General features: G+C 47.5%; 1 protein-coding gene across 6 annotated transcripts in view; it reads right to left on the bottom strand.

Annotated features, from left to right (window-relative positions):
• Window positions 1-342: 342 nt before the first annotated feature.
• The window catches only part of Zbtb46 (zinc finger and BTB domain containing 46), a 70,967-nt gene continuing 44,209 nt past the window's right edge, over window positions 343-27,100 (bottom strand). For 5 of the 6 annotated variants that reach the window (XM_050150862.1, XM_050150867.1, XM_050150864.1 and 2 more), the window contains 3 exons: window positions 23,309-23,593; window positions 7,310-7,485; window positions 343-3,931 (listed from right to left, as the gene is read on the bottom strand). In XM_050150862.1, the coding sequence (XP_050006819.1) occupies window positions 3,527-3,931; window positions 7,310-7,485; window positions 23,309-23,593 (866 nt within the window). In that variant the 3' untranslated portion in view covers window positions 343-3,526. The remainder of the gene's footprint in view (window positions 3,932-7,309; window positions 7,486-23,308; window positions 23,594-27,100) is intronic. The other variant, XR_007593372.1, reaches the window with a different exon arrangement.

Genomic DNA, 27,100 nt, shown 5'->3' with positions numbered 1-27,100 from the left:
TGGCTCCCTGCTTTGGCTCACAGACTCGTCAAAGATGTCAGTGGGCTCTGCTAGAGCTGTTTAAGTTGCCCTCTGGGAGGTGTCAGAGGGAGGACTCTCCTGCCCACATTTAAAGATAGTTTTCCTGGCCAGACTGGGGCTGACATTTTTCCATGTTCATGAAGCTCAGGTGTCTTGTGTCTGGGCCATACCACAGAAAAATTAAAAACTGTGGGGGTTGTTTGTTTATCTCCTGGGGAGAGAAGTGGAACTAGGAGGAAAATGGGAAGTGAATAAGAAGCATAGGGGCTGGGGGCTGGCTCCATTCAGGTTGGGGTCCAAGGAAGGGTACTATTTGAAACCACACAGGAGGCGTCGGCATTGAGCAGCAATTTCCCATTTTATTTAAAGTGATCGCTTTGCAAGAATGTCTACACTAATCCCATCACAGAAAGAAAACCCACAGGCAACCTGGTACACCGAGGCAGACAAGGAATCGCAAGAACCGCTAGAGAGAAGGTAATCTTTACTTGTCTGTGGGTGTTGTGAACCCCACCAACTGATTATGACAAGCCTTCTGCAAATATTAAACACATCTTCAGTACAAACACAGGTTTATAATAATTAATATAAAGTCAATATAATATAGATTATCCCCAGAAAAAAATCAACAATCTTCAAACACTGCATTTTTTTTACTTTTTGTTGACAGATTGAAAGCATGTTAAAAAATAAATAAATAAGAAAAGCATACACACAGCACCCTCACTACAAGTGATTCTAAAAGAGCCACATACAAAACACAATAGAATCTAAAAAATAATACCACCATTATGGCTTTCTTAGGAGTTGTACATGTCATAGGATGAGCCAAAGTAAGATTATCTTTCATAATATTGCAAAAAGTTCCAGTTTTGCATTTCCTCAGGTTTTTTTTAAAGGAAAATGTGAAAAATTGGAAACATAACTGTGTCTTTTGAGTTAGGGCCCTGTCAAGTCCTAGGAGTGTCCTGTTCCCCAAAACTCAGAGTTCAAATACGCAAACTGGTCAGGATCCAGAGATCCGTACAAAAATCATATCGTTTTCCCACCTCAACCCTAACACCACCCACCCCATGGAATATATTTTCCACTCTGGTGTTACAAACACCCAAATACAGACACACACAAAATACAAAATGTGAAATGTAATCTACACATTTTCTTCATAAAAAAATATTTATTAGTTTGAACATTGAATAAAAAAAAAGTCACATAAAAAAACCCAAAAAACAAAAAACTTCAATACATACGTCTTTTCCCTCCATGCCTCCTGAGATGGATGTGTTCATCTGGATCTCTAGAATTCCACTTTCCAACTGGAAACTGAGCCAGAACAAAGCCTGCCACATGGCAAACACTTGGAAGGTGGTGGGACCAGAACTGGGACCCTCAGTTTTCTGGTACAGTACTGGTTTTAAGGAAGTGCCCCGTGGTACCAACAGGGAACCCCAGAAAGGCCAGCAAAGGCAAGTCTGGAAGGGAGGCCAGTCAGAGCAAGACATCCTGAGAGTGGAGGCACAGGTGCCTTGGGAGGTGGGCCGGGGTCCTGGGTCCTGGGCAGGGCAGCCTGAGAAGTAGGGACTGATACAAAAACCCAGAGACAGTGGTAGCAAAGGTCTAGTTTCCAAATGCATTTTATAAGAAAGTGTTTAGAAAAGGCATTGTAAAAGAGGGAGGAAGTTCTAAGTCTGGGAGCCCTCAGGGGGCCTGGCAAGACTAGACGGTCTCAACCTGGAGTTTTGTTGGTGAAAGGGGGTCTAGCTACGCTGCCACACTGGACGAAATGTACTCCAGAACCAGCATGCCTCAGAGGGAGAGGGCAGAGAGTGGAGAGGACACAGCTTTCAGACAATGGCTCCTACACTCTACTTGTAGAGTCCTGGCCCCTTTCCTCTTGACTGTTGTTTTGTTTGAAACAAAAGCTGTGATTCCTTCCTTCTGTAGGGCCTGCCCTGCATCCTTCTGTAGCTCAGGCAGCTGGTACTTGGGGAATGTCACCAGGTGACATATGCTCTTTATAACCACTGGGACGTAAATTAATTTTATGGGGCTTCCTCTTACTTACCTAGTGAGAACAGAAGGCGGGGGGAGTTTAAAAGCCATTTGACTTAGTGTTTGAGAAAGGAAAACCAAAATTCTCTAATTAGCCGTAATGATTTAGCCTGATGAGCCCTTGCACAGGGTGGGGTTAGCCCATCAGCAGCTCACCAGGGGATGCACTGAACACCAGTTCAGTGGGCTTTGGGAGATGAGGTGGGTGAGGGATGGAATGTTTCAGGGTTTGTTAGAAATGGCCTCAAGAAGAGTGCAGGCTGCAGCATCTGTATCTATCCGGCAGGTTACGTGGACAGGTCTCCGGGCCTCAGAGCCATAGAAATTAAGCCCACACTTTTCACAGAGCAAGTGTGAGCACCTTTAGAAATAACAGGAAGAGGACTTGAAGAGTTAAATGAAATCACTTGCGCAGAGTCCTGTTAAGTGAAAAAAAAAAACAATTTGAAACAAAGTAACCTGTAGTAACCACCTGAAAATGTCTCTGACTTCTTTAAAATTTGGTTCCTAGGCAGGGAGGCGTCAGCAGCACACTGCGGCTAGGAACACCCACCTCCAGTGTTAGCAGCAACAAAGGCAGGAGCTTGAGCTCTGTCTGGTCCAAGGAGGGGTGAGCAAGGGCGCAGGCAGAACTCAGGGTGCACAACGGGGCTCTCCAAGAAAGTGCACACGGAAGGAAGAGCTGTGACCCTTGCAACTCAACCATGTGGGCCTGAACGGGGAAAGCATCCAACCACAGGTCCCTTCTTGAACAGAGCCTTCTTCCCCTTTGGCCTGCCGGTTGGGTAGCTGCTTCCAACAGAGATAGCACCTGGAGCCTTGGGCTTCCAGAGAGGCATCTGCAGCCATTTATGTTAAGCACCAAAGCCTGGAGGTAAGAGGATTGCAGGGCTTATGCCCACTAGATTCTACCAGCTGCCACGGGGCAGCAGGAACCAAGAGGACAAAGTGACAGGGCCATTGCCCATAACCTGACTGCCAGAGGACGGGGTGGAAGGAGACTGAGCAATGCTGTGGGTGGAACAGAACTCAACACCTACTCAGACCTGGTTACTGACGCATCTTGCATTCCTAGCCAGGTTCACAGCAAAGGACTCCTTTGATACCCTGAGGAAGCATGCCCAGGCCTTGGTGCAGCCCTGCTCACACATATAGACACACCCGCTGGGGACTCCATTAATAATACCTGGGCAGGTGGGAGTAGGCCTCCCTTTTCCTAAACCTACACTGTACCCCTCACTTCGTTCGGTCCTAGTGCGCCCCCCGTCTCTGGAGTCACACTCACTGCTTAGTTCACAGGACCAGTTTCTGCAAGGGGAGAGGGTTATAGGCCAGAGGAGGGCCCGAAGGAAGAGCTTCAAGGAGTCAGCATGGCCCTGCTCCTGGGTGAGTGAAGACCCACTAAGACACACACAGGTGCACACCACCCACCCTGCCCACCAGAGCAAAGCCCCTAGGAGATCCAGGCAAAGTCCTTCTCAGGCTCCCCAGAGGGGCTGTGCGGCCCCCGTGGAGAGTCCTCGTCATCCTTGTCATCTCCCAGCAGCGCGTCCTCGTGTGCCAAGCCCACGTCGTCCTTCCATTTGGCCACGTCCTCATCCTCATCCTCACCCAGCTCCTCCTCGCCTTCCCCTCGTGGATCGTCGGGGTCTTCCAGGTAGGGCCCTTCACCAGCAAACAGGGCCTCCGGAGAGCCCTCACCACCTCCACCATGGTCCAGCGGCGTGGCCACACCCCGGCCAGCACAGTCTGCACATACACCATGACGACGAGAACCATGCTTAATGCCCACGCTGGCTGCAGACATGAACACACGGCTGCACACCTTGCACACGTACTTCTTGTCCTTGCTGTGGACCTGGAGGGACAGAACAATCAGTGGAGCGGTGTTGGAGTGAGGAGCGCAATCTTTACTAGGCCATGAGAGACACAGGAGGGACAGTCCCTGTCAGGGAAAGGAGGGGACATCCATCTGGAGCCAACGTGGGCAGTATCACTAGAGACAGCAAATCATCCTGACTTAAGGGGATGCCATAGGCACCAGGGTAAACAATGTCATGCACTCAGCTACAAACTGGGCTAGTCCCAGCATATCCATATCCAAGTTCTCCCACTCAATGGTATGTAGGTACACTTCTAACTTGTCATACTCCTTCCTCTGCCTGAAGAACCCTTCCTATAAACTTCCCTGCAGGGCAGGATAAGAGGCTCCTATCAGATCCCTAGAGCAGCTCTGGAGCCCAGCTGCTATTAGTTCTGTACAGGCAGAGCAGCTGGCCCAGCAGCCCGGGTGATACGGAATTAAATACAACACTGCTCACCTGAATGCACAGGACAGGGAGCCCATACACAACCGTGATTGGAAGCTGCAAGTGGAATCTGCCTTCCAGGAAGCCCAGGACAGACTGGTGGGTTGGGCTGCATGGGAGCCCCAAGTGAGAGCGAGAGGGGTCAGCATGGATGGGACGCAGACTGGAACCTGGCAGCAGGGCAATGAAGTGGAACCCTAGCCTGGCTGCTATGCACCTGTTTCCAATTAAAAGGGGCAGCTCCTTCTGTCCTGCTCTCTCAACTGGAAGGCAAGGACCGAGGTTAGCAATCAGGGTCTGCAGAAGAGACATGGCAGCCAGGGAGAGGCAGCAGTGCCTGGAAGACACCTACTCAGTAGAAGGTCCTTGAAAGTACAGAAGACAAAAGCTCCTGGAGGGGACCCAAGAGACCTGAGCTTGAGGAAGTGTGCATAGGAACCAATGTACTCTATCTACAAAGTTGGCCAGTGCAGAATTGCCTTCCTGGAGATGGGCAAGGACAAGGTAAATGGGACTTGTGGAGTACCCGTGGCCTTCTCAGCCTGCCAGAGCCACTGCGCCTCCTTACATCTAGGGTCTGACTCTAAGCTTCAAAACTGGAGGATGAGGAACCCAGAGGACACCATAGCTATCCCTGGCCAGGCAGCCCCAGGCCATACACAGATGGCCTGTTCTCGGTTCAGCAGTCTAGGGTAGGAAGCTGGCCCAGATCCCAGGCTCCCGACTCCTTCCTTCCTGTGCTGCCACCAGGACCTGCCAGAGAACAGGCTACATGGGCAGGGGGTGACTCACCTTTCTTAATCTGCCAGTTCCCCGACTACTGTCCACAAGATGTCACTGTGGTTCTATGTCTGGGCTTTGTGGCTCTGCTGCTAAGCCCCTTTCTGAATCTGCCAGTTCCCTGACTATAAACGTCCACAAGATGTCCCTGTGGTTCTGTGTCTGAGCTTTGTGGCTCTGCTGCTAAGCCCCTTGATGTTGTTATGGGGCAGTACAAACCACTCCTTCCTGATCCCTGGGAAAGTGCAGCAGGACGGCTCTCAGCACCATCTCCACCTATGAGGTTCCTGGAGGGGCTTTGCATGCCAAAAAAAAAGTCAGGGCAGTAGATACTGCTGTGGTGAACATGGTGGTTTGGGCTTCAGAGCTGTCTCTAATGCAGAGGGCTCCACTTTTTCAAAGACTGCACCCCAAGGAAACTAAAGGATTAAACTATATGGACCCTTCCCTCATGCAAGCCCTGACATAGGGGGCATCAACATCAACTGAGCCTGGCACACAGAATGGCGTAGAAGTTATCCTCCTCCTGCCTCCTCCTCCAAAATGGGGGATTACAGACACGTGCTACCACACTAAGCTTCCACATTTTAAGTACATTTTTAGAAAGTTATGATGAAGAGCAGGCACAGTGACCCAACCTCAAACAAAGTGAGTGTGGTTTGCTCAAGAAAAGGCAGCAATGCACACTGTTAAGGCTTTTCAGCACCTATGAGCTTAAAAAAAAAAAAGAGAGACAGTTCTCTTTGAATAGGAAAAGCTGGGTGGAGGCACCAGCATCCCACTTAAATTTTTCTGTAAGTTTGTAAAGCAATATTTGTGGATGCAACAAAAACAAACACAAAACTAGTGAAAAGTATTTTCTTTCTTTTTCTTTTTCCTTTTTTTTTTTTTTTGAGACAAGATCACGTGAATCCACTAATCCACTATGTAACTAAGGATGGCCTTGATTTTGGTACCTATCCTGGAACTCACTTTGTAGACCAGGCTGGCTCGCCTCCTGAGTGTTGGGAACTAAAGACAAGTCCCAGCACCACCCGGCCTGCCTTGAATATTTTTTTAATTTATTGTATTTATGTGTGTGCGTGCACACCAGCACCATTCTTGTCCACACAGAGGAAAGCCCATGGGAGTCTGTTCTCTCCTTCCAACCGTGTGCATCCTGGGGATTAAACCCAAGTTGTCAGACTTGGTGGCAGGCATCCACTGAGACAACTGAATGTCTTCACCCTGAACTTCTGATACTCTCCCTCCTCTCCCCAAGTGCTGGGATCACAGGAATACACCATCATATGGTACTAGGGATTGCATCCAGGGCGTCACGCACACGAGGCAAGTACTCTACTGACTAAGCCTCAGTAGCAAAAAGATCTAAATCCAGCTCTAAGACCTCAAGCACACAGAGGCTAGGACCCGAGACTAGGGCAGGGCTGGGTTCTGCTCACAGCCAAGTCAGGTAGATCCTCAGTCACTAACTTTGGACAAGCGCCTGCAGGGACATCTACCAGGCCTGCGATCAGTCAATGAACTAAGGAGTGGCCCAGCTGGCAGTGAGTTCTCACATGGAAGATGACCTGAGATCCCCTAACTCCATTCTCCTCTAAATGTGCCCCTCCCCAAGCCCTGGTTCATTTTTAGGGCTCCAATTCCTTGAGTTCAGCCAGCCATGAACTGCCTATACCTGCTTGACTTTGACTTTGCTGGTGTATCTTGCCTGAATCAATCTACCTGTTTCTGAACAACTTCTTCTGTCATCTCTTGGCCAAACAAATTCATCCTTCAAACCCTCCACTTGAAAATGGCATGCTAGGTACTGAGAGCCAGGCACAGGAGCAGGGATATAAACGGGCAGATCAAAGTGCAGATGGCGGTATACACTCTGCAGCAGCTGAGAAGGCCAGCAAGTGGACAGCATGCGATGTGCTACCTGACCCTGTACTCAGACAGGCCTGGAGTCCCCGCAGAGAAGCACAGTGATGTCACAAGAGGCAGTTCTCCCTCTTCTGTTCTACGCTCGCCCCTGAAAGGCACATAGGGCTGGGGGGTGTCCTGGGTACCCTACACCCTCCTCCTGAGCTGCCTGTCAGGACATCTCAAGCCAATGCATCAAGTGCCCCTGCCCCCATGCCCCACTAGCACCCTGCACTCACCAGAGTGTGTCGCTTCATGTGTTCTCGCCTAGTGAACTTCTTGCCACAGATCTCACAAGGGTAAGGTCGCTCTCCAGTGTGTGAGCGCATGTGTCGCTTAAGGATGCACTGGTGCATGGCCGAGAAGCTGCAGTAGGGGCACTTGAACTTCTTCCTAATCACTGTGAACTCGTTCACTGAAAGACAGTGGCAGAGACATTAGCATCTGACCCCACCTTCAAACAGATGGTCTACCCACTCATCAGAGCACAAGGAGATGGGTATACACCTCGCAGGGGCCTCCCACAAAACAATCTTCCAGGCCTCGGCTAAGAAGAGACCAAGAGCTTCGCTGAGCCAACAGCGAACAAGCAACCCTGCGTGACTGTCTACACCCTATTCAGAGTTTCCCTGGACACCAAAGCATGCCATTGAGCAAGGGTATATCAGACGCAACCCTGGAGAGGAAGATAAGAAAAACAAGCATTCCTGTGTGGCACAGGCCAAGAAGTTAGAAAAAATAACCAAATGCTTTACTATAGTTCTGGCCTGACATGGGGGGGGCGGGGGCAAGGACACATCGTTGCCATCTCTACTAAGTGGATACAATCAGGCTCAAAACCCAGGGAATCCCTCGGGTGTCTCCAACACTAGTCTGCTCCTGAGCCCCAGCCACAATGTGGGGCCTTGAATTTAACAGCAAGGAGTATGATGTGCTTCAGGCAGGTGAACACTGGGTAGGTACTCTGTGCTAAAAAACAGAGTACTTGCTAGTCCTGGAGAGGCCCTGAGCTTACACCTAGTCTCTGTAAGCCAGACTGTGGTCTTCAGAGCCACTGCACACATCCCCAGTTTCTGTGTTCCTAAAAAGGACAGTGAGAACATCATCCCCAGGGCTTTCTCTTCCTTAAGATTTTAGCCAGGCCATGGTGATGAAGCCTTTAATCCCAGCACTCCGGGAGGCAGAGGTAAGTGAATCTGAGTTCAAGGCCAGTCTGGTCTATGAAACCAGTTCCAGGACAGGACAGGCAACATAGAGAAATGCTGTCTTGAAAAACAAAAACAAGCAAAAGATTTAAAAAATATTTAAGCTCTTTGAGTGTGTGTGTGTGTGTAGCAAGCTGGTCTACAGGTAGGAGCTGGGGATAAGAGTGGGGAGGGAGAGTCATCACAGCCTAGAGAATGAAACAGACACTGTGGTCACTAATCTGGTTTCTTTTCCTTGTATGAACACTCTGTGTACACTGGACAGAATCTCATACGTAACATATTGTGACCTCATTTTAAAGCCATGGTTTTTAACCACATATCTTTCTTTATTTTTATTTATTTATTTTTTGTGGGTTTTTTTTCAAGACAGGATTTCTCTGTAGCTTTGGAGCCTGTCCTGGAACTAGCTCTTGTAGACCAGGCTGGCCGCAAACTCACAGAGATCCGCCTGTCTCTGCCTCCCGAGTGCTGGGATTAAAGGCGTGCGCCAGTGCCCAGTGCCAGGGGAGTGTGTCAGACAGGCCTTCCTGGAAGCGGGTCCCAGGAGACCTGAGCATGTGGCAGTGGTGGCCGTGGGATGCCAGGGTGTCTGTGTGTACTAGATAGGCACAGAGGCAAAGCAGCTGGCGTCTGGCTGCATAATGAGGACCAGCAGGGTACTCGTGCCAACCGACAAAGGGGACAGACATGCCTGGCCACGACCCACACCACTCCTGAAGCTTCCAAAAGGGAAAACATGAGCTACTTTTTGTCTTTTCCTTCTAGGTCTTGGCTTGGCTCACACTCCAGGTCACAGAACACTCTTCAGGCTAGTCTCGTACTTCCACAATGGCCCTTCTCACTCCCATGGCTCCTCTTACCACACCTAAAATAAATGGACTACTCAAAGACAAAAAGGGGAAACAAGGAACCAAGTTTCTACAATGTTTTCTTTAAAGATATCTTGGGGGTGTATCCGTTATTTTTATCCTCTTATAGGCACGAAAATCAAATTTGGAATGGTGGGGCTGCTGAGATGGCCCAACAGTTAAGAGGGCACACCAGCCTTGCAGAGAACCTATGTGCACAGCCACCTGTAACTCCAGCTCCACGTGGCCCAATACCCTCTTCTGGCCTCCAAGGTATCACCCCACACATATTTTTTTTTTTTTTGGTTTTTCGAGACAGGGTTTTGCTGTGGCTTTGGAGCCTGTCCTGGAACTAGCTCTGTAGACCAGGCTGGTCTCAAACTCACAGAGATCTGCCTGCCTCTGCCTCCCGAGTGCTGGGATTAAAGGGGTGCGCCACCATCGCCCGGCCCACACATACATTTATAAAAACAAAGTAGTGACTTTTTTAAATTATAGGGACTGGAGAAAGGACTCAGTGGTTAGGAACACTTGCTGCTCCTTTTGAGAATCCAAGTGGTTTACAACTGTCTATAATTCCAGTTCCAGAAATCTGATGCCTTCTTTTGACCTCTGTAAGCACCAGGTATGTGTGTCGTGCAGATAGAGATGCAAGCAAACATTCATATGCATAAAAAGTTTTTAACTGTTTTAATTGCATATTTGAGTACATAGTTCAGGCATACATGTTAAATTAGGACTTATAAATAGAAAGCTTTTTAATTTTGTTTCTCGAAGACAGGGTTTCACTATATAGCTCTGGTGGTTCTGTAACTCACTACGTAGACCAAGCTTGCCTCAAACTCACAGGGATCCATCTGCTTCCACATAATGGGATTAAAGGCATGCACCACCTCACCTAGCTACGGAAATATTTCTTTCCTTAGAAAAACAACTTAGACTGGACAAGCACCATGACCCCGTCATTGTGACAGGCTTTGCCCAGAGTGGCAGATAGATGCTTTGCTTAAACCTTGGACTTTCAAGCCAGGCAATGGTGGCACATGCCTTTAATCCCAGCAATCAGAAGGCAGAGGCAGGTGGATCTCTGAGTTCAAAGCCAGGCTGGTCTACAGAACAAGTTCCAGGGCAACCAGAGCTACTCAGAGAGACCCTGTCTTGAAAAAACAAGAGAGGGGGGGGGGAGGGTCAAGTCAACTACAAAGTCAGGACACGAGATGACATCAACAACAGGAGGAATTTGGCAATGTTAGCCTTACATCTAGAGGCTATAACGCTTATATACACAGGGAACATCTTACAAAACTGCCTATAATTGATAAACAACTGCTTTTCTTTTTGTAACGTAGTTTTGTCTCATACTTTTACTGCGCCAAGCCACAAGATGCTACCCTCAGACAGCGACAGTACCCCTCTGGCTGTAGAACCCCTAAGTGGTCTCTCAAGAACCTCTTCCTTACTGCCAAAGATGCAGAGAACCACCAGCGACCGGGACAGAGACAGGATAAGCAGGTTTGCTGTACACAGATACTGAAGATGACGTCAATGGGCACTTTCAGGATCATCAGCCATGAACAGTCCTGTGTGTGGTTCCTCATCGAGTGACAATTTCCAAACTACTTTATTTGTGAAGTACCTCATTAATGGAACAAAACGGTTATGCTTCATTTTTCCATTTATAAATGTACTAGGATTGTCACTTTTTGTATTAAAATAACAAAAATTGTTTTCAGAATTTTTAAACATTTGTTACTACATTTAGTTATTTATTGGGGGCATGCCTGGGACAGGTAGATGACAACTAGATACAGGAGTTGGTTCTTGCCTTCCACTGTGTGGGCTCAAGGGATCAAGCTTGGTGGTAAGTGTCTTCACTTGCTGAGTCATCTTGTCTGGAACCCAGACAATTTTAATCTTATGGGAAGCCTCCATAACTTAAGAATCATCTGCAGCCTACTCAGAGCATCTCCGCAAGCCAAGCGAGTCAGCCCCAGAGGCAGTGAAGTGAATGGCTGCTCTGCTCCTGCTTGTGTCTGTCGAGTTATTCGCTCATGATTGGCTCAACATCAGCCTGGGGAAGTACGGCTGGTTCTTGTTTGTTGCAGCACAGTGTTCCTTTGTGTGACCTGGTCACAGCAAGCCCCTTTCTGCAGACGCATCTGGCTTAGGAAGCAGTGGTGCTGACATGAGGCCTGCGTGTGCCTTGGTGGTCAGGAACCAAAGGAAGGAAACAGACCACACACTAAAGGCTAAGCACCTTTTCCAAAGTTTACAACCCAACTTAAGTTACTTTCGGTGCACGGCGAGGAGGACACAGAATTTTTCTTCTGGGTGGATTTCCAGTTCTCTCAGGACCATGTGTCAGGCACAGCGCAGCCACTCATCCATGTGCACCAGTCTCTGCTGCAGCAATTCTGCACAGCTGGTACACTGCCAGCCTGCACCAAGTTCTCCTCACTTCCCACCAACCATGGCCTCTATTTTCTGTATTCGAAGCTTTGATTCGGGGAACCCTGGAGAGATGGTCATTCTGGGTATGCCTATAAAGGAACATCTGGATTGGGCTGAGATAGGAAGATGCACCCTGAGTGTCTGCAGCATCATTCCATGGGCTGGGGTTCTAGACTGCAAAAAAGCAACAGTTCAGCTGAGCACCAGTACCCATCACTCCTTGCCTCCTGACAGCTGGTACAATGGTTGGCTGCACCATGCCTTCTTCTCCGTGGTGGGCTAAAATAGGCCCTTCCTTCCTCAGTCTGCTCATCAGGCATTAATCACTGCCATGAGAAAAGCAATGTCCAGAGCAGCCAGGGTTTCACTCCTACCCAGACTCTACAAGACGTCCATGCCCAGGACTACTGCTGCCTGCCCTAGATCCCCGGATCCTATACTCCCTTCCCTACCTGGGTCTTCCCATGGAAACCACAACAAGGTTCTTGCTTCCATTTCCTTCCCTCCCTCTGCCTCCCAAGTGCCTGGTACTTCCCTGTGTGATTCTGCATGGTGAGACATGCCTCCTATTTCTAGGGGTCAGAGAGTATAATAAACTACTTACTCCTTTAGGGTGGCCATGTCTATGGCTCTATGACTCACCATTACTGACTAAAGCTCAAACGCGGGCCCATGTTGTGCAGCAAGTACTCTTACCTACTGAGCCAGCTCTATGTTCATTTTCTGTGCCCTGTTTCATGATACCTTTACTTCCCTGGGACTACTTTCTTTAAATTCTGTTACCTCCCTGTAAGGGTAATTAGCTATAAACAATTTTGAGTGTGGTCTACTGGTTTGATAGGATGTACTTTTAGTATCTATTCACCTGCAATTCTGATAATATTGACACAGAGGCAAGGACATCCTGATTTGAGGCAAGCCTAGGCTACAAAGAAAACCTTACCTCAAAGCACAAAAACAGATGCGAATAGCACCACACACCTTTAACCTCAGCACTCAGGAGGTGGAGATAAGCAAAGGCCATCCTCAACTACATAGTGAGTCTGACTGAGGTCAGCACGGGATACAGGAGACCTTGTCTCATGACAAGAAACAGAGTGGCCATTCTACAGTAAAACTTTTGAGGCTGAGGCAGGAAGATCCCGAGTTTGAAATCAACCTGGGCTATTGTTCCAAAACAATAAATAGAAAAAAGGAAGGAGGGAGGGAAAGGGAGAGAGGGAGAGGAGGGAGAGGAGGAAGAGGAGGAAGAAGAGGGAGGGAGGGAGGGAGGGAGGGANATATTTAATACATGAGAGAAGAACAAAGAAGGGAGGGAGGGAGGGAGGGAGGGAGGGAGGGAGGGAGGGAGGGAGGGAGGGAGGGAAGGAGGGAGTGTTTAGGTGCCATCTAGTGCCTTACTGCCACTGGACTCCACCCTGTTTGCCTGTAAGCACTTGCTCCAGTCTTGACCTTTGATACTGTATATAGCCCCAGCTGGTCTATGCTGGTAAAACTTTCCTTCTATGAGTTTGGAATATTCTGCACTTGTTGATGTACTGTAGAGTTCCTAATTGTGCTGTTGTAGGCCAACATGTCTGTGAATATACACACAGAATTTAAACAAAACAAAGCTGAATGCAGCACAATAGTAACATCTTGCAACCAGATGGGTTTGTTCCAGGAATTCAAGGTTGATTTAGCACTGAAAATGGTTCAAATCCTCTCCACTCTCACTGAGATTTTAGAGAATGCCAAAAGCCCCAGTCATAACCACATCCTTCTCCCTGTCCCCAGTCCTCCCAACTTCTGATTCCTATGTCTATGAAGCTCAACCCAGGACGGCCCCTTCCATCACCACGCAGGGTCCTCCAGGTACAGGTACTTTAAACCACTGTGCAGTATGCTATGTGCTTTCTTGGTGCATCTTGTTCTATCCCTTTGCTTTTAACTTTTCTTTGTCATGTATAAGCTGGGAAAAAAGGGCAGGCAGTACTTTAGTGGCCCCTCCCCTAGCAGTATTATACTAAGTTATTTTTACTTCCTAAACAAAACCAAACCTGAGCAGGCAGGCAGTTGTGATGGCGGAGCGCTTGCCTAGCAGGCACAGAACCCTGGGTCCCAGCACCAGCCCTACATAAATCGGCACGTGGCACACGCTTGCAATAGTGGCTCTTGGGGGTAGAAGCAGAAGGGTCAGGAGTTCAAGTCTTCCTCAGCAACTTAGCAAGTTTAAGGCTAGCCAGGGTCACAGGACACCTTAACTCAAACAAAGATTAATTTTTAAAAGAGTAAATAATTTTTTAAAAGAATACACACCTGTCATCCCAGCACTTGGGAAGTTGAGGCAAAAGAATCACATGAAGTCAGGAGTTCAAGGCTAACCTTGGTGAAATTTTGTCTGGTGTATGTATGTGAGCTTGATAAATTTATGAGGGGGAGTATTTAACCCGTTTATATTAATATAAAGGTTTTTTTCCTTTGTTGAAATAAGAGTCTTGCCTGCTTTAGCCCAAGTTAGCCTCATCCTTGACACAGCATCCTGAGTGCTGGTACGTAGTCACTAATGCAACCAGGTTCAAGCCACCACGACTTCCTATTTACCCTTCATCTTACCTTTTAATGGGTTATGTGTGCACGTGCGTGCATACATGAGCATGCGTGTACGTGTGGAGGCTGGAGGACAGCCTCGGCTGCCATCTTCAAAATTACCATCCTTTTTCCTTGAGACAGGGTCTTTCCTTGACCTAGAACTTACCAATTAATCTAGACTGGCTGGCCAGTGAGCCCCAGGGAGCTTGTCTTCTCACCACTGCTGGGATTACAAGCGTACACACCTGCACTTCCAGCTTTGTATGTGGGTCTGGAGACTGAGCTTGGGTCCTTGTGCTTGGTGCTATCTTTTCAAATATCACTATTTTTCTTCTCCACTAGCCTTTCAGTTCTTTGTGAAAGGCTTAACATGTTCTATGTTCTTGCTATTCTTCGTCATTATCCTCTGTGACTATGTAGAGAACGCAAGAACCAGTTAACAACTCAGTCTCTTCAACCTTGTGTTAACATTTTACTCAAGTTGAAACACCACAAGTCACAGCCGTCGGGCAGGATGCTCAGTCACCCACCACGTCCACCTCCTCCCCTTCTTTGCATCAGCACCTAGCAGGCTTCTCCCTTCATCTTCTCATCTGGTCTAGGCTGTGCTTCCTGCTTGTCTGGCTCTGCCATCTAACTGGCATGGCCTCCAGAATTTACATTTCCTGAGCACTTCTGGAGGGGAACTCTCCTATACATGAAGGGTATTCTGGGCACATACGTGCAGAGTGGTAACTACAGAGTTCTTGTTTTTGGTAATTTTGCCCCTTCATAATGCCCTGAAGACTCGCCTCTTTGTCACTGACACAACACAGCCACTCTGTGCTCTCTAGTAAATGTGCCTGTGACGCCCGTGGAATGGAGGTGTTCCTCCTCACGGCCTCCTGACAAGACTGCCCTAGAACTTTGTGCCTGGGGACATCTGGGTTTTTGTGTGTTTCTGTAACTGGATTCTGAAGTTTTTTAGGGGGTGGGGGCACAGCTTTTCAAATGCTTGCTGCCTGGAGGTTAAGTCCGATTCAAACTGATTGCGGTTGAAACTGGAAGCCCAAAGAGTTTTCTCAAAGGTTTTAGCTGAGCATGGTGACATATGCGTGTAACCCCAGCACTCAGGAGATCGAGGCAGAAGATCAGAAGTTGGAAGTCATCTTCAACTACATAGTAACTTTGAAGCTAATCTGGACTAGGTGAGGCCCTATCTCCAAATAAACAAACAAATAAAATTCCTTTGCAAGAATGTTTTTTTCTTAGTAAGTACGTGACAAACTGCAAAATGATCATGGTGAGCGCTACATCACGCATGTAAGACACAGACTAACTTACAGAGTCAGGGCTCCTGCTACGAGAGTGACGGTAAGTAAAAGCACACCCAATTACTTTTCTAGAAGTAAACATCCAAATTTATGAGAGTGTCTTGTGGCAATTAAGAGTCTAATACAGACAAAGCCAACTTCCCACTGAAACTCTTCAAGAAAGATTGTCACGTGGTGATATAGCTGTTTTTTTTTGTTTTTTATTTTTTTTTAAATAAATCCCCAACAGCAATACTTTAATGAAACATTTCAATGAAATCAGATTACAGTGCCCATGAGCCTGTTGGAGAGATTTCACATGCTTGGTGGCTGCCGTTGGAGGAAGGTCACGTTAACAGTACCGGTGATGTGGCTATCTAGTCCATGCCAGTATCTACCATAAAACCACATTTTCAGGTTCGCTGGAACCTATCCAAATCTGTAAAGGTTTTTTTTTTTTTTTTTAATCAGCTCTTGGCTAAGGGCATGCTGGTATCTCCAAGCAGTAGCTCTTCAGATGGGCTCCAGGGACACTTCTCCCTCTGGGCTGTCCAAGCTCTAGGAGCTGTCATGGTGCCAGGAGCTGGACTTCTCCATCTTCACAGCTTGTTAACTGTCATGAGATTTCATAGCAGGAACAGGCAAAGGCAGACCTGAGCACTCACAGTGAGGATCTGTCACCTGATGGGTCATCTCCCCCACTCCCCAAAATGTCTACCCACCCACAGAGGGAACACCTAATTATTCCAGAACCCTTCTGGGTCCACTTGTTATCTGACAAAAGGAGTCCTTCTCTGGCTTCCTGGCATCCACTATGTTTATAAACACTTGCTCTTAATGTTGAGCTAGTATCAAATTCAACACATTCACCAAAAGACCATCAAGAGCAGATAAAGGGCATTTCTTTCAAAATAAATCAGTTTCCAATAATTCAACATTTGGAGAGATGCAAAGTGCAAGACGTCATGGCTGCATTTAGTCCTCAGATCTTCAACGTGGCTGAGTAGGACGTGTAGGCACCACTCCTCATGGACTGTGACTGTCTCTGCCTCCTCGTGTCGGCAACCCACGTGGATTCCTCAGCTGGAAGCTGGCAGAGAACTGGAGACCACTGTCAACACACGCTCTATCTCCTGCACACACACCCGCCATCAACTGCCTCACACAATTCTCGTGCTGGGCAGGCTGTAGCAAAGGAATTCTGTAGCAGAGCCTAGAACACTGGAGCCGGGCAGGGCAAATGTGCACACATAATCCAGAGCGTGACCAACGGTGCCTTCTGAGGCGAGCCACAAGCTGCCTCTCTGTTCATAGGGACGTCTTCATTTGTAGGCTCCTTAGATGACTTCAGAGCTGTTAGTACCTAAGGCTGCCTGGCACAGTTACCCCATGCTGGGCAAAGACATCCAGACCTATGAGAGGGACACTGGCCAAGGAGGTGATAGAGTCTCGCTAGATGCTCCCGCATCCTGCCTGGAGAGAACCAGCTGGAGCCAAGTCCAGCAACAACGGCCCACTCTATCGTCCAGGTCATAAGGTAGGATCAACCTAGAATCAGAGACAGATGTGTTACAAACCATCAGATGGGAGAAAGTTAGGAAAAATTTTTATAGACAGCATGCGTTCTCATCCCTCACTCACCTGGTCACTGTCCAGATTCTACAAAGACAATCAGTCACTGGCCACCTGGAAAGGAAGGCTGTCATTAATTCCCAAAGAACAGACGCGCAGAAGACAAGCCACCAGCAGAACACTAGCATCGTAGCTACAGCTTTAGAAAGGCCACAGACGAGAGCACCCAGTTAACGTCATAATCCAATGATTGAAGCCACTTTCTTCTTGAAGACTTCTGTGTTTTATTGACGGCAGCAAACAAACTGGCCTCCTATTGGTTGGCAGTAATCCCTGCAGGCTCAGGAACAGGAAAGAGACTCCACCTGGTATCTGTTGGGCCCCAAGAAGTGAGGGGTGAGGACAGACGCTCTTAGGGAGTCAGAAGCTCGCATTAACCTGACACAGACAAAACCCAGCAGAGATGGCCATGCTCCTCAGCTTTAGAGACAGGCGCTAAATGGACCAAATGTCTTCGTTAGAATAAAACCCAGCAAAACAAGATCAGAGAAATTCCTTGTTGTTTTTTGTTTTTCTTGATTTAGGAGATCTCAATGTGTTGCCCAGTCCGGTCTTGAACTTATAAGCCTAAGTAATCTTCCCACCTCAGCTTCTCATGTCGCTCAGAGAAATCTTCAAATTAACCATAAAGCAATTTAGCACACCTCACTGTGGGAATGAAGCCAACGTCAGTGAAAGTTGATGGAGGGCTGAGCTGAGCATAAGGGGGCCGGACAGCTCCTAAGATCCTTAGCTGAGGCTGTTCCAAGTCCTCCGTCTGCACTTTGCTCACAGACTGCCCAGGTGTAGCTGGTGGCCCTTGCCTTACCTGGGCTGGGAAGCCGTGCTGACTCCTAGGTTCTGAGCAGAAACAGGGAGAGATGTGTCCATGCTGCACTAACACCCCTATGGGCATCTCAGAAGCACTGTCAATGTTCTGGAGGGGTGCAGCTGGCTGGGCCCCAGGGCCAGGGTATGGCTGGAGATGGGCTTTTGGCTGCTTTCACCAGCTGGCCAATTCCAATAGCAGGGGTTCTTGCATATCACTTGCCTGGAATAGGATCTCATTCTAAGAGCAAAGTGAGTCCAACGGAGGAACTGGCACGGAGAGCTGTACAGAGCCAGGCTCCTGAGAAGAACTCCAAGATGCTCTGGCCTGTGTCTAGCATGTCAAAGTCCCTTGTAGGAAATAGACTAAACTTCCAGATCAATCTAGAATTATGTTAAGGTCCTGGGCTGCTTGTTTAAACCCCATACGGAAATAGTTGTTAACAACCCCCAAGTCAAAATAAGCTGCCTGTGTTCTCTGTAGAATACAGAAAGAAGTACATCCAAGTCGAATACTCTGCAGGCTCCAGTGACAACTTCACCAGTGGGTAGGTTTGGAAGGTGGATAGCCATGCCCTTAGGACCTGAAAGGGATATGGAAAATTCACACAGGATATCACCGTGCTATGCAGTTCTCAGGGGACCTTTCATTGCTGTGCTTGGGGATGTCACTTTGGGATCATCAAAGACAGTGAAAATGGTGGCAGAGTCGGTGGTGTCATTGCCTCTCAGGTCAGCTGGTCTTATTTGCTCATGTAAACCAAACTCAGACTCTTACAGTATTTCTCCAAGGCTCATGGGAGAAAGACAGGTGTCAAGGCCTCAGATCGGTCAATGTGCACCCACAAGCACAACTTGTAAGACAGTCACAGAGTGAGCTACAAATGATTTACTCCCTGGTTTCTGTGCAGTGAATGATGAACACGGAAAGGTAAGTTGTCAGCTTACTGCTGAAAAAGTAACAGGAGAAAATCAAGCCAACCTGAATCAAAAGAAGTAACACAAAGTCCATTTCTGGGGACTGCAGTTACAAGAATGGTATACAGTATGAAACCACCATCCTGTTCATTTAGGCCTACCTAGAATGTTCTAGAACCGTCCAGAGAAATTTTGAGTATTCACTGCTTTGTACTATCTGTACACATGTTTAAAACCTGCAAGGGAAGCTGCAGAGATGGCTCATTGGCTAAGAGTGTGTATTGCACTTCCAGAAGACCTAAGTTCAGTTCCCAGCACCCAGAGTTGCCTGGAGTTACAGCTCCACAGGATCTGGCACCTTCTTTTGGCCTCTGTAAGCACATGGTTCACACATACCCCATACACGCACATGCGCACGAATTTAAAAAAAGTATTTATTAAAAAACTTGCAAGTGGGGGGCTAGAAAGATGGCCCAGAGCACTGACTGCTCTTCCAGAGGTCCAGAGTTCAATTCCAAGCAACCATTTGGTGGCTCACAACCATCTATAATGAGATCTGGTGCCCTCCTCTGGCCTGCAGGGATACATGCAGTCAGAAAACTGCACACATAATAAATTTTTTTAAAAAGTTAAAAAAAAAAAAACCTTGCAAGTGCAGGGTTTGATGGTGCACAATCCAGTGATCCTCGCACTCGTGAGACAGACACAGAAGGATCAGAAGTCTAAGGTTATCCACAGCTACGTACCAAGCTTGAAGCCAGCCTGGGCTACATGAGACCCTGCCTCAGAAAACAATAATAAAAGAAAGATCTGCAATGTCACTAGGTTCAGTGGTGTGGGACTGTAATTCTAGTGCTCAAGGGAACGTGACAGGAGACCAGAGATCTGTCTGAGTTACATAGTAAACTGGTCAACTTATCAAGAGTCTGACTGTCTCAAAATCAAATGCTTCACGTCCTGCACCACAAAACAGCCACCCCACTGCACTGAGGAGCTTCAGGTACTGCAGTGGAGTCTCAGCAACACAGGTGATGGTTGTGTGTTCCGGGACAGTCGAATCCAGCCAGACACAGCAGCCAGAATCCTGGAACCCTGTCCCAAGCGCCTCTCTGGAGCTCATCAGAATTGAAGCAGAAGCTCTCCCAACAAAGGGAGGGAAAAAATACCCAGCCAAACACTAGGCATTTCTTTTTAAATATATTTGGCATTCCTGGGTATATAGCCCTAAAAAGGCCTCAGACAACAGATTCTCCAACACACCTGCAGCTCAAAGAATACATTTCTGGAACTGGAAGGGGAGCTGAGTGCTTAGGCAAGGTGCACAGGCAGTTTGTGGAATAGGGCTGCTCCTCCTGCCTCAGCCACTCATCTCTCCGGAACTTGTAACAACCCAGCCCCAGTTTATTGATGGTAAAATGAAACACGTTGTCCTGTCAGCCACATAACTCCTGAAGGAAAGTCAGCAAAGCTCCAATGCCCCTAATGTTTCCTTCAAGTGTCCAGAGCAAAGATGACCTCGATCATACGCCACTGCAACCCTTGCTTCTGTTCCACACAAGTTCACGGAGCACAGCAGGCGGCTCCTGCATACTTTGTGGATGTGAGGGGACGTGGGTGTTGCCTGCAGAGCCTGCCACCAGCAGAACCAGCACTACCCATCCCTAAACCTTGCCACAACCCCCAAAGCCAACTGTCTTGGGGTATAAGCAGTACTGTCCATCATGGACACTCATGGTGGATCTTGACACAGTGAGACAAACCATACATTTTGGAAAACAAGAATCTATCCGAGCATTTCTATGCTTCATTCTAATGTAGCACAAAACCTGGCAGGCTAACTTAGGATGTTAGGAAATAATGTTTCAAATAACTGACTCATTCTTCCGCATCTACACATAGTCAAAGTTCTATAGCTCACGACCAAACCTTACATCTTGTCACTCAAAAAAAGGGGCAGTATTTCAGTATGTACGTACCCCTGTTAATTCAAACTTATGATCCTTCTGCCTCAATCTCCTCAATTCTGGGAGTGCAGGTGATCACCCAACATGATTCTGTCAACCTCTAACCCTATACACAGAAAATAAAAGGACAAATTTATATGAAAACAGTGAAGTATTTAGCATATTAAAAATAAGGATAGTAAAACATCGCTGAAATATCAAAGTATCAAACCTAAAAGCTGATTCTATCTGTAAAGGACAGAACAGGAGGAGCCTTGGCAATCTTTGGAAGTACAGGGGTGCATACGCTAAACCTCAGAAGCGGTCACAAGGAGGTCTTGCTACCCTACACCACCTTCAAGCTTTGTAAGACTGCGAAGTAACTCATACCAGAAGAGAGATCTGAGAAGGAAAACACACACTTACGGCCCCTTCCTAGCCAGGCACTACCTTGGCTTGGCTAAGCTCTAGCACCTCCTAAAGCAAGGAAGTCCTTGCTTTAGGGCCAGGGTCACTCAGACAGCGGACCGGAAGGGGCTTCCTCAAGCTCCCCGAGGTCACAGTTCTATAGTACAGAAAGTGAAATCAGCTTTTAAGGCTGGCCATGCCAGCTGACTGTGGACATGACTACTATGTGTTCCTAGCATAAACAGAGCTCATGCCAAAGTAAAGCTAGTAGATAGATACAGAAAGGACAGAAATCCTGTTCTCATTCTCTCTCTCTCTCTCTCTCTCTCTCTCTCTCTCTCTCTCTCTCTCTCTCTCTCCCTCTCTCTCTCTCCCTCTCTCTCTCTCTCCCTCTCTCCCTCTCTCTCATAGCCCTGGCTCAGGTTGGCCTTGAACTCACAGACATCCATCTCACGAGTGGATTAAAATTAAAGGTGTGCACCACCAAATTTATTCTTAAAGACAAAAAATATCTGGGAAACCAGGGAACAAACAGAAGCTGCTACCCCAGCCTGCCCTGAAGGAGGAGTTTTAGACTACATTGGACACGCATGTCCCATGAGTATTAAGAGTAAGAATAATTCAGACCTCACCTCACCTCCACTGCTCCACGTTATCCACAAAAAGTTGTTGAATTTCAACTCCTCTGTTCATGTGAATTCTGGGTACCCCATATCCCCTGCAATCACCTCCACGAACTGTCCCAATACTTTGGGACTTTGAAGAATCCAACAATCCATGCCCATAAATATTCTTTGCTCCTGAGACGAGACATTCACCACTTGTTTGTCTAAGCCATGTTCCATACTTTCAGATGCTGTTTAACAATTACAATAGGTAGTGATTGGCTCCACCCAATTCCCTAGATGTGGGAAACAAGGCCTAAGAGTTTTTGACAGCAAGCCTCATGTGAGTGCATCCTGTTGATGGGGTAGCCTCAGTCTGTCTTCAAGGCCACTTGATAGGTAACTTGGAAATAAAGAGGGCAGACATCATTTTCCACCTTTAGTCTTTATTTGCCATACGCAATTTGCATAACTCCTCAAACCAATACAAAAGCCCAACAAATAATGCTTTGGTGCTCATGGAAACACAACTGTAAACATGGTGCAAAGGCGACTGGAAACTGCCCTGTAACCCTGTGGCTTGGAGGGTGACCATTCACCACCATACATGTATTCGGGCTTCCTGGAACACGCTACCCCTCATGTTCCCAACTCAGTGTCTCCAGTGTGGGGTGTGCCCCCTTCCTTCCCCACAGAGACAAAGGTATCAAGTCATTTTCTCACACTCGTGGCTGAGCACCAGAGACACAGGAAGTTCTGGAGCTAGGCTGATGCCCAGGGCAGTCACACCTTTCTCCCTGAACAGAAGGCTGCTATAGTCAGCCTGTACTGGGACAAGGGAAGCAGCCTGTCTTAGGGCTATGAGCTCTGAAGATGTTCATGCCTCTTGTCTCACAGGAAAAGGCAGCTTGAAGGAGTCAGGGCTGGACAGCAGCTGCCCTTCAGCTACAACATGGCCAGTTGGTCTATGGTCTGGATTGCAGCAAGACACACTAAGGTCTCAAATGCACATCCAACTCCTCTCTGAAAATACACACGTGACCAGCACTCTCTAACAAGAACAAAGCAAGCTCCACATCCCTGGGTCAGCGGCTCTCTGTGTGTCTCATACACAGAACAAATCCCAGCACAAAGGCTGGGTGGCGGGACCAGCAGAGGGAGCCAGCACCTGTTCCCTAGACACAAAGACTCTCTAGCACCAGGCCTGCCACTGGCTCAAAAGGGCTTGTGGTTTTAAGTTCACTAATTGTGTGCACTTTTAAGTTTGGTGGGTTATAGGCTAAGATCCTTCGAGTTTGAGCACAAAACATTTCAATACGCACTCGCTGCTTCCTCTGGATATCCAACGACACATACCAAGCATCATGGTCCCAGAGGACTCAAAGCCAGTCTACCTCGTGAAAGACCTTGAGGTAGCTGGAAAGTAGCTCAACCCCCAGCCGATATGCCTGACAAACCACCTATAATCTCATCCTCAGTAACCCTGGGTCTGAGAGTTGAAATGAGGTGCTTAAAACCAAAGCAGGACACAGCGACACACCAGGGTTGCACTTACGAGACAGTGAGTGGGCACCTTTGGGCAGGTACTCGAACAGAAGCGAGCCGTCATCACCAAGCACGTCAGCCTTCAGTGACAGCAGACTGTTCTTACTCATGAGGGCGGCGCGAAGGTTGGCCACTGCAGTGGCCTGGTGCAGCGCTTCCTCCTTCTCTGGGGTGAGGGGTGGGCCCAAGTAGCTGGTTTCTCCTCCCAGGAGGCCCTCGTCGATGTGTGCGTACAGCTCTGCTCTCTCACCTCTGCTGTCTGAGCTGCTGGCCTCAGTGACAGTCAGGTCCACATCTAGGGAAGGGAGGTACACACGCGTCATTTGGAGATACTGCGACTGCAAAATAAAGACCATTAGGAGGATAAAGGCAATGAATGAGCTTCAGTCTAGTCCAGCTTGTCAACCAGTACCCACCCAGACCAAACTGTGTAGTAATATGAGCAGCGGGGCTGCGTCCCCAGCACCCCAGCCGCCTGCTAGCTTATGCCCGAAATAACAACACACAAACTGTATTCATTTAAACACTGCTTGGCCCACTAGCTCTAGCCCTTACTGGCTAATTCTCACATATTAATTTAGCCCATTTCTAATCATCTGTGTAAGCACCCCAAGGTGCGCTTACCAGGAAGATTCTAGCCTACGTCCATCCTGGGTCGGAACTTCATCGCATGTGCCCCAGAGAACAGAGCTATTGCATCTCTCAGGAGATGGGAGCATGGCGTCTCTGCTCCACAGAGCAGAGCTGTCAAGTCTGAGCTCACTTCCTCTTCCTCCCAGCATTCTGTTCTGTTTACTCCTCCCACCTATGTTTTTACCTATCAGGGCCAAGCAGTTTCTTTATTGCTTAACCAATGAAATCAACAGATTGATATATGACACTCCCACATCAAAACTGTACCCTTAGAATATTGTACTACTAATCCCACCTGCCCATATCCATAACATGCCAGACAGCACAGCAAAATTTACAATCTAATGGGAGTTTCACTCAGAACCAAGGTACAAGGCCACTAACCCTTCATAAGGGATCTAAGACCTGAGCCGAGACCCAGCTCCGGAGCTACACGATCTCCTCAAATAACAGGGCACTCAACACGCACCAATGACCAAAAACTATAAAACTCATAGAAGAAGAATATCTACATGACCTCAGATTTGGCAATGGGTTGTCAGACACCGAAAGCACTAGTAATGAAATAAAGATTGGAGTTCATCAAAATTAAAACTTTGTGCCAGGTATGATGGTGCCTGCCTGCAGTTCCAACACTTAGGAGAAAGAGCAAGAGGACAGGGAGCTCAAGGTGACTCTCAACTACACAGAGAGTCTGAGACCAGCCTAGGCGATATGAAGCTCTGCCTCAAAAATAAAACAAAATACAAAACAAACAAATAAAAGCTGACATGCTCCAATGGCAACCAACAGAACGGAGAGGTATGTACAAGTCACCTACATACATTATGAGACAGTGTCTCCTGAACCCATGTTCTCCGCTAGCTCTTTGTAGCCAGGGATGACCTTGAGCTCCTGGTCCTCCCAGTCTCCACCTCTTAAGTCCTGGCATTACAGGTGTGTGCCACCAGGCCTTATGTACATGGTATTGGGAACTGAACCTAGAACCTACACATACTAGTAAGCAGTCCACCACTGAACATATCCCATTCCAAAATTAACTGATAAGACACATAACAGACTCTAAAATCTCTTTAATTCCATAATAAAGGTAAATAAAGCAGATCTGATTAGACAGTTATCTAAAGACACAGAATGCTAATAATCTCACAAAAAGATATTCAAACATCTTTGTCAAGAGAAATGCAAATCAAAAACATAGGGGCTGGGGGAATGGCTCAGCGGGCTAAGAACACTTGCCATTAAAGTATGTGGTTCTGAGTTTGAATCCCCTGCATTTATGTAAAAAGTCAGCCCTAGCTGGGCGGTGGTGGTGCACACCTTTAATCCCAGCACTCGGGAGGCAGAGGCAGGCGGATCTCTGTGAGTTCAAGACCAGCCTGGTCTACAAGAGCTAGTTCCAGGACAGGCTCCAAAACCACAGAGAAACCCTGTCTCTAAAAATTAAAAAAAAAAAAAAAAAAAAAAAAGTCAGCCCTGACTGCGATAAGTGCTTGCCTAGCATCCCCAAGGCCCTGCGTTCAATCCCCAGCACTGTAAGAGAAACAAAACCACAGTGAGATACAATTTCACACCTGTGAGAACAGCACTTATCAAACCAACAGAAAGCAACGAGCACCACTGAGGAGAACCTGAAGCCTTGTCATAGCTGAAAACACGAATCATGCGGCATCTGCGGAAGGGTCACAGGCCCAAGGCATTCTGGTTAGACAAGCTGAGGTGACCGAGCAAGGAAATCTGTTGCTCGTTACATGAGAAAAGTAAAGGGGGAAATAGCACATATGATCTGAGCTAACCCTCTTCCCCAGGGGAACAGACTGGAGAGAAAACATCATAGGAGACAGTGCTAAGGAGGGTCATCGGATTCCCGTTTGATATCTCAGCCACTCCTTTTTGCCCCTGTCTGTCAGACAATTGTAATTCTTTATGTGGTCTTGTGGCCTCAAGGAATGATAGTACACACAGTGTGTGAAAGGTTACCTCAACAGGGGACTCCATCTCTGCGACCATTACCCACGCTGCAATGGGAAGTTTTGGTGCCGTGACTCTTCCGGGTCACCCATGCTGTATAGGTAAAGCCAATAAAGTCACTGGTTCACCAAGCTGGGCTTTGATAGAATGGTTACGTAGCCTGCTCTTGACGTCCTATTTGTTCACAACTCTTCTTGAAGAGTTCATCCAACAATGTTTGACTCCTCAGATTTCTTAAAAAAGATTTATTTATTATGTATACAGTGTTCTGTCTGCATGTATGCCTGCAGGCCAGAAGAGGGCACCAGATCTGTAATAACAGATGGTCATGAGCCACTGTGTGGTTTCTGGGAGTTGAACTAAGGATCTTAGTCAGCCAGTGCTCTTAATCTCTGAGCCATCTCTCCAGCCCTCCTCAGATTTATTTACTTTTATTTTAGGATACTGGTTATTTTATGGTGTGGGTTTTGCCTGCATGTAAGGACATTATGTGCATTCAGTACCTGTGCAGGGTGTAGGACAAAAGAGGGTATTTTATGCCATGGAACAGGAGGCACAGGCAGTTGTGAACCACCTATGGGTGCTGGGAACAAATCCTGGGTCTTCTTCAAGAGCAAAAAGTCCTTTTAAACACTGAGCCATCTCTCCAGCTTACAGACACTCAGTTTTTAAAATGACTTGCATTATCTTTTGTGATTTTATTTCATCTTGTGGTAGTAAGGATCAACTCTAGGACCTCTGCCACTGAACCACAGTCTAGGCCTTAAAATCCTTGAAGTGCCAAGCATTGGTTGGTGCACACCTTTAATCCCACCACTAGGGAGGCTGAGGCAGGCAGAGGGATCTCTGTGAGTTCAAGGCCAGTCTGGTCTCAGTCTGGTCTACAAGCGCTAGTTCTGGGACAGGCTCCAAAGCTACAGAGAAACCCTGTCTTGAAAAAATATAAACAAAAACAAAACAAAAAAGAAAGCCCTGGCATAAAAGCTTTCAAATAAGCACATGAAACCATAACAAATAGAGTGGGTTCAAGTCTGTAATCACAGCATTCAGGAGGCTGAGGCAGGAGGATCAGTTCAAGTTGCAGTGACACTTTGGTGTGGTTGTGAATACCTGTCCTCGGGTCACAGGAGCTCAAGGTCATCTTCGGCTACTACCAAGTTCAAGACCAGTCTAGGCTATGTAATCTAGGGGCAGAAAA

The sequence above is a fragment of the Alexandromys fortis genome, unplaced genomic scaffold (genome assembly GCF_014885135.2).
Source record: "Alexandromys fortis isolate MF-2015 unplaced genomic scaffold, M_Fortis_MF-2015_v1.1 scaffold_27, whole genome shotgun sequence".
Classification (NCBI taxonomy): Eukaryota; Metazoa; Chordata; class Mammalia; order Rodentia; family Cricetidae; genus Alexandromys; species Alexandromys fortis.
The sequence above is the reverse complement of the archived record's forward strand: the minus strand, read 5'-3'. Positions and strand labels throughout refer to the sequence as shown.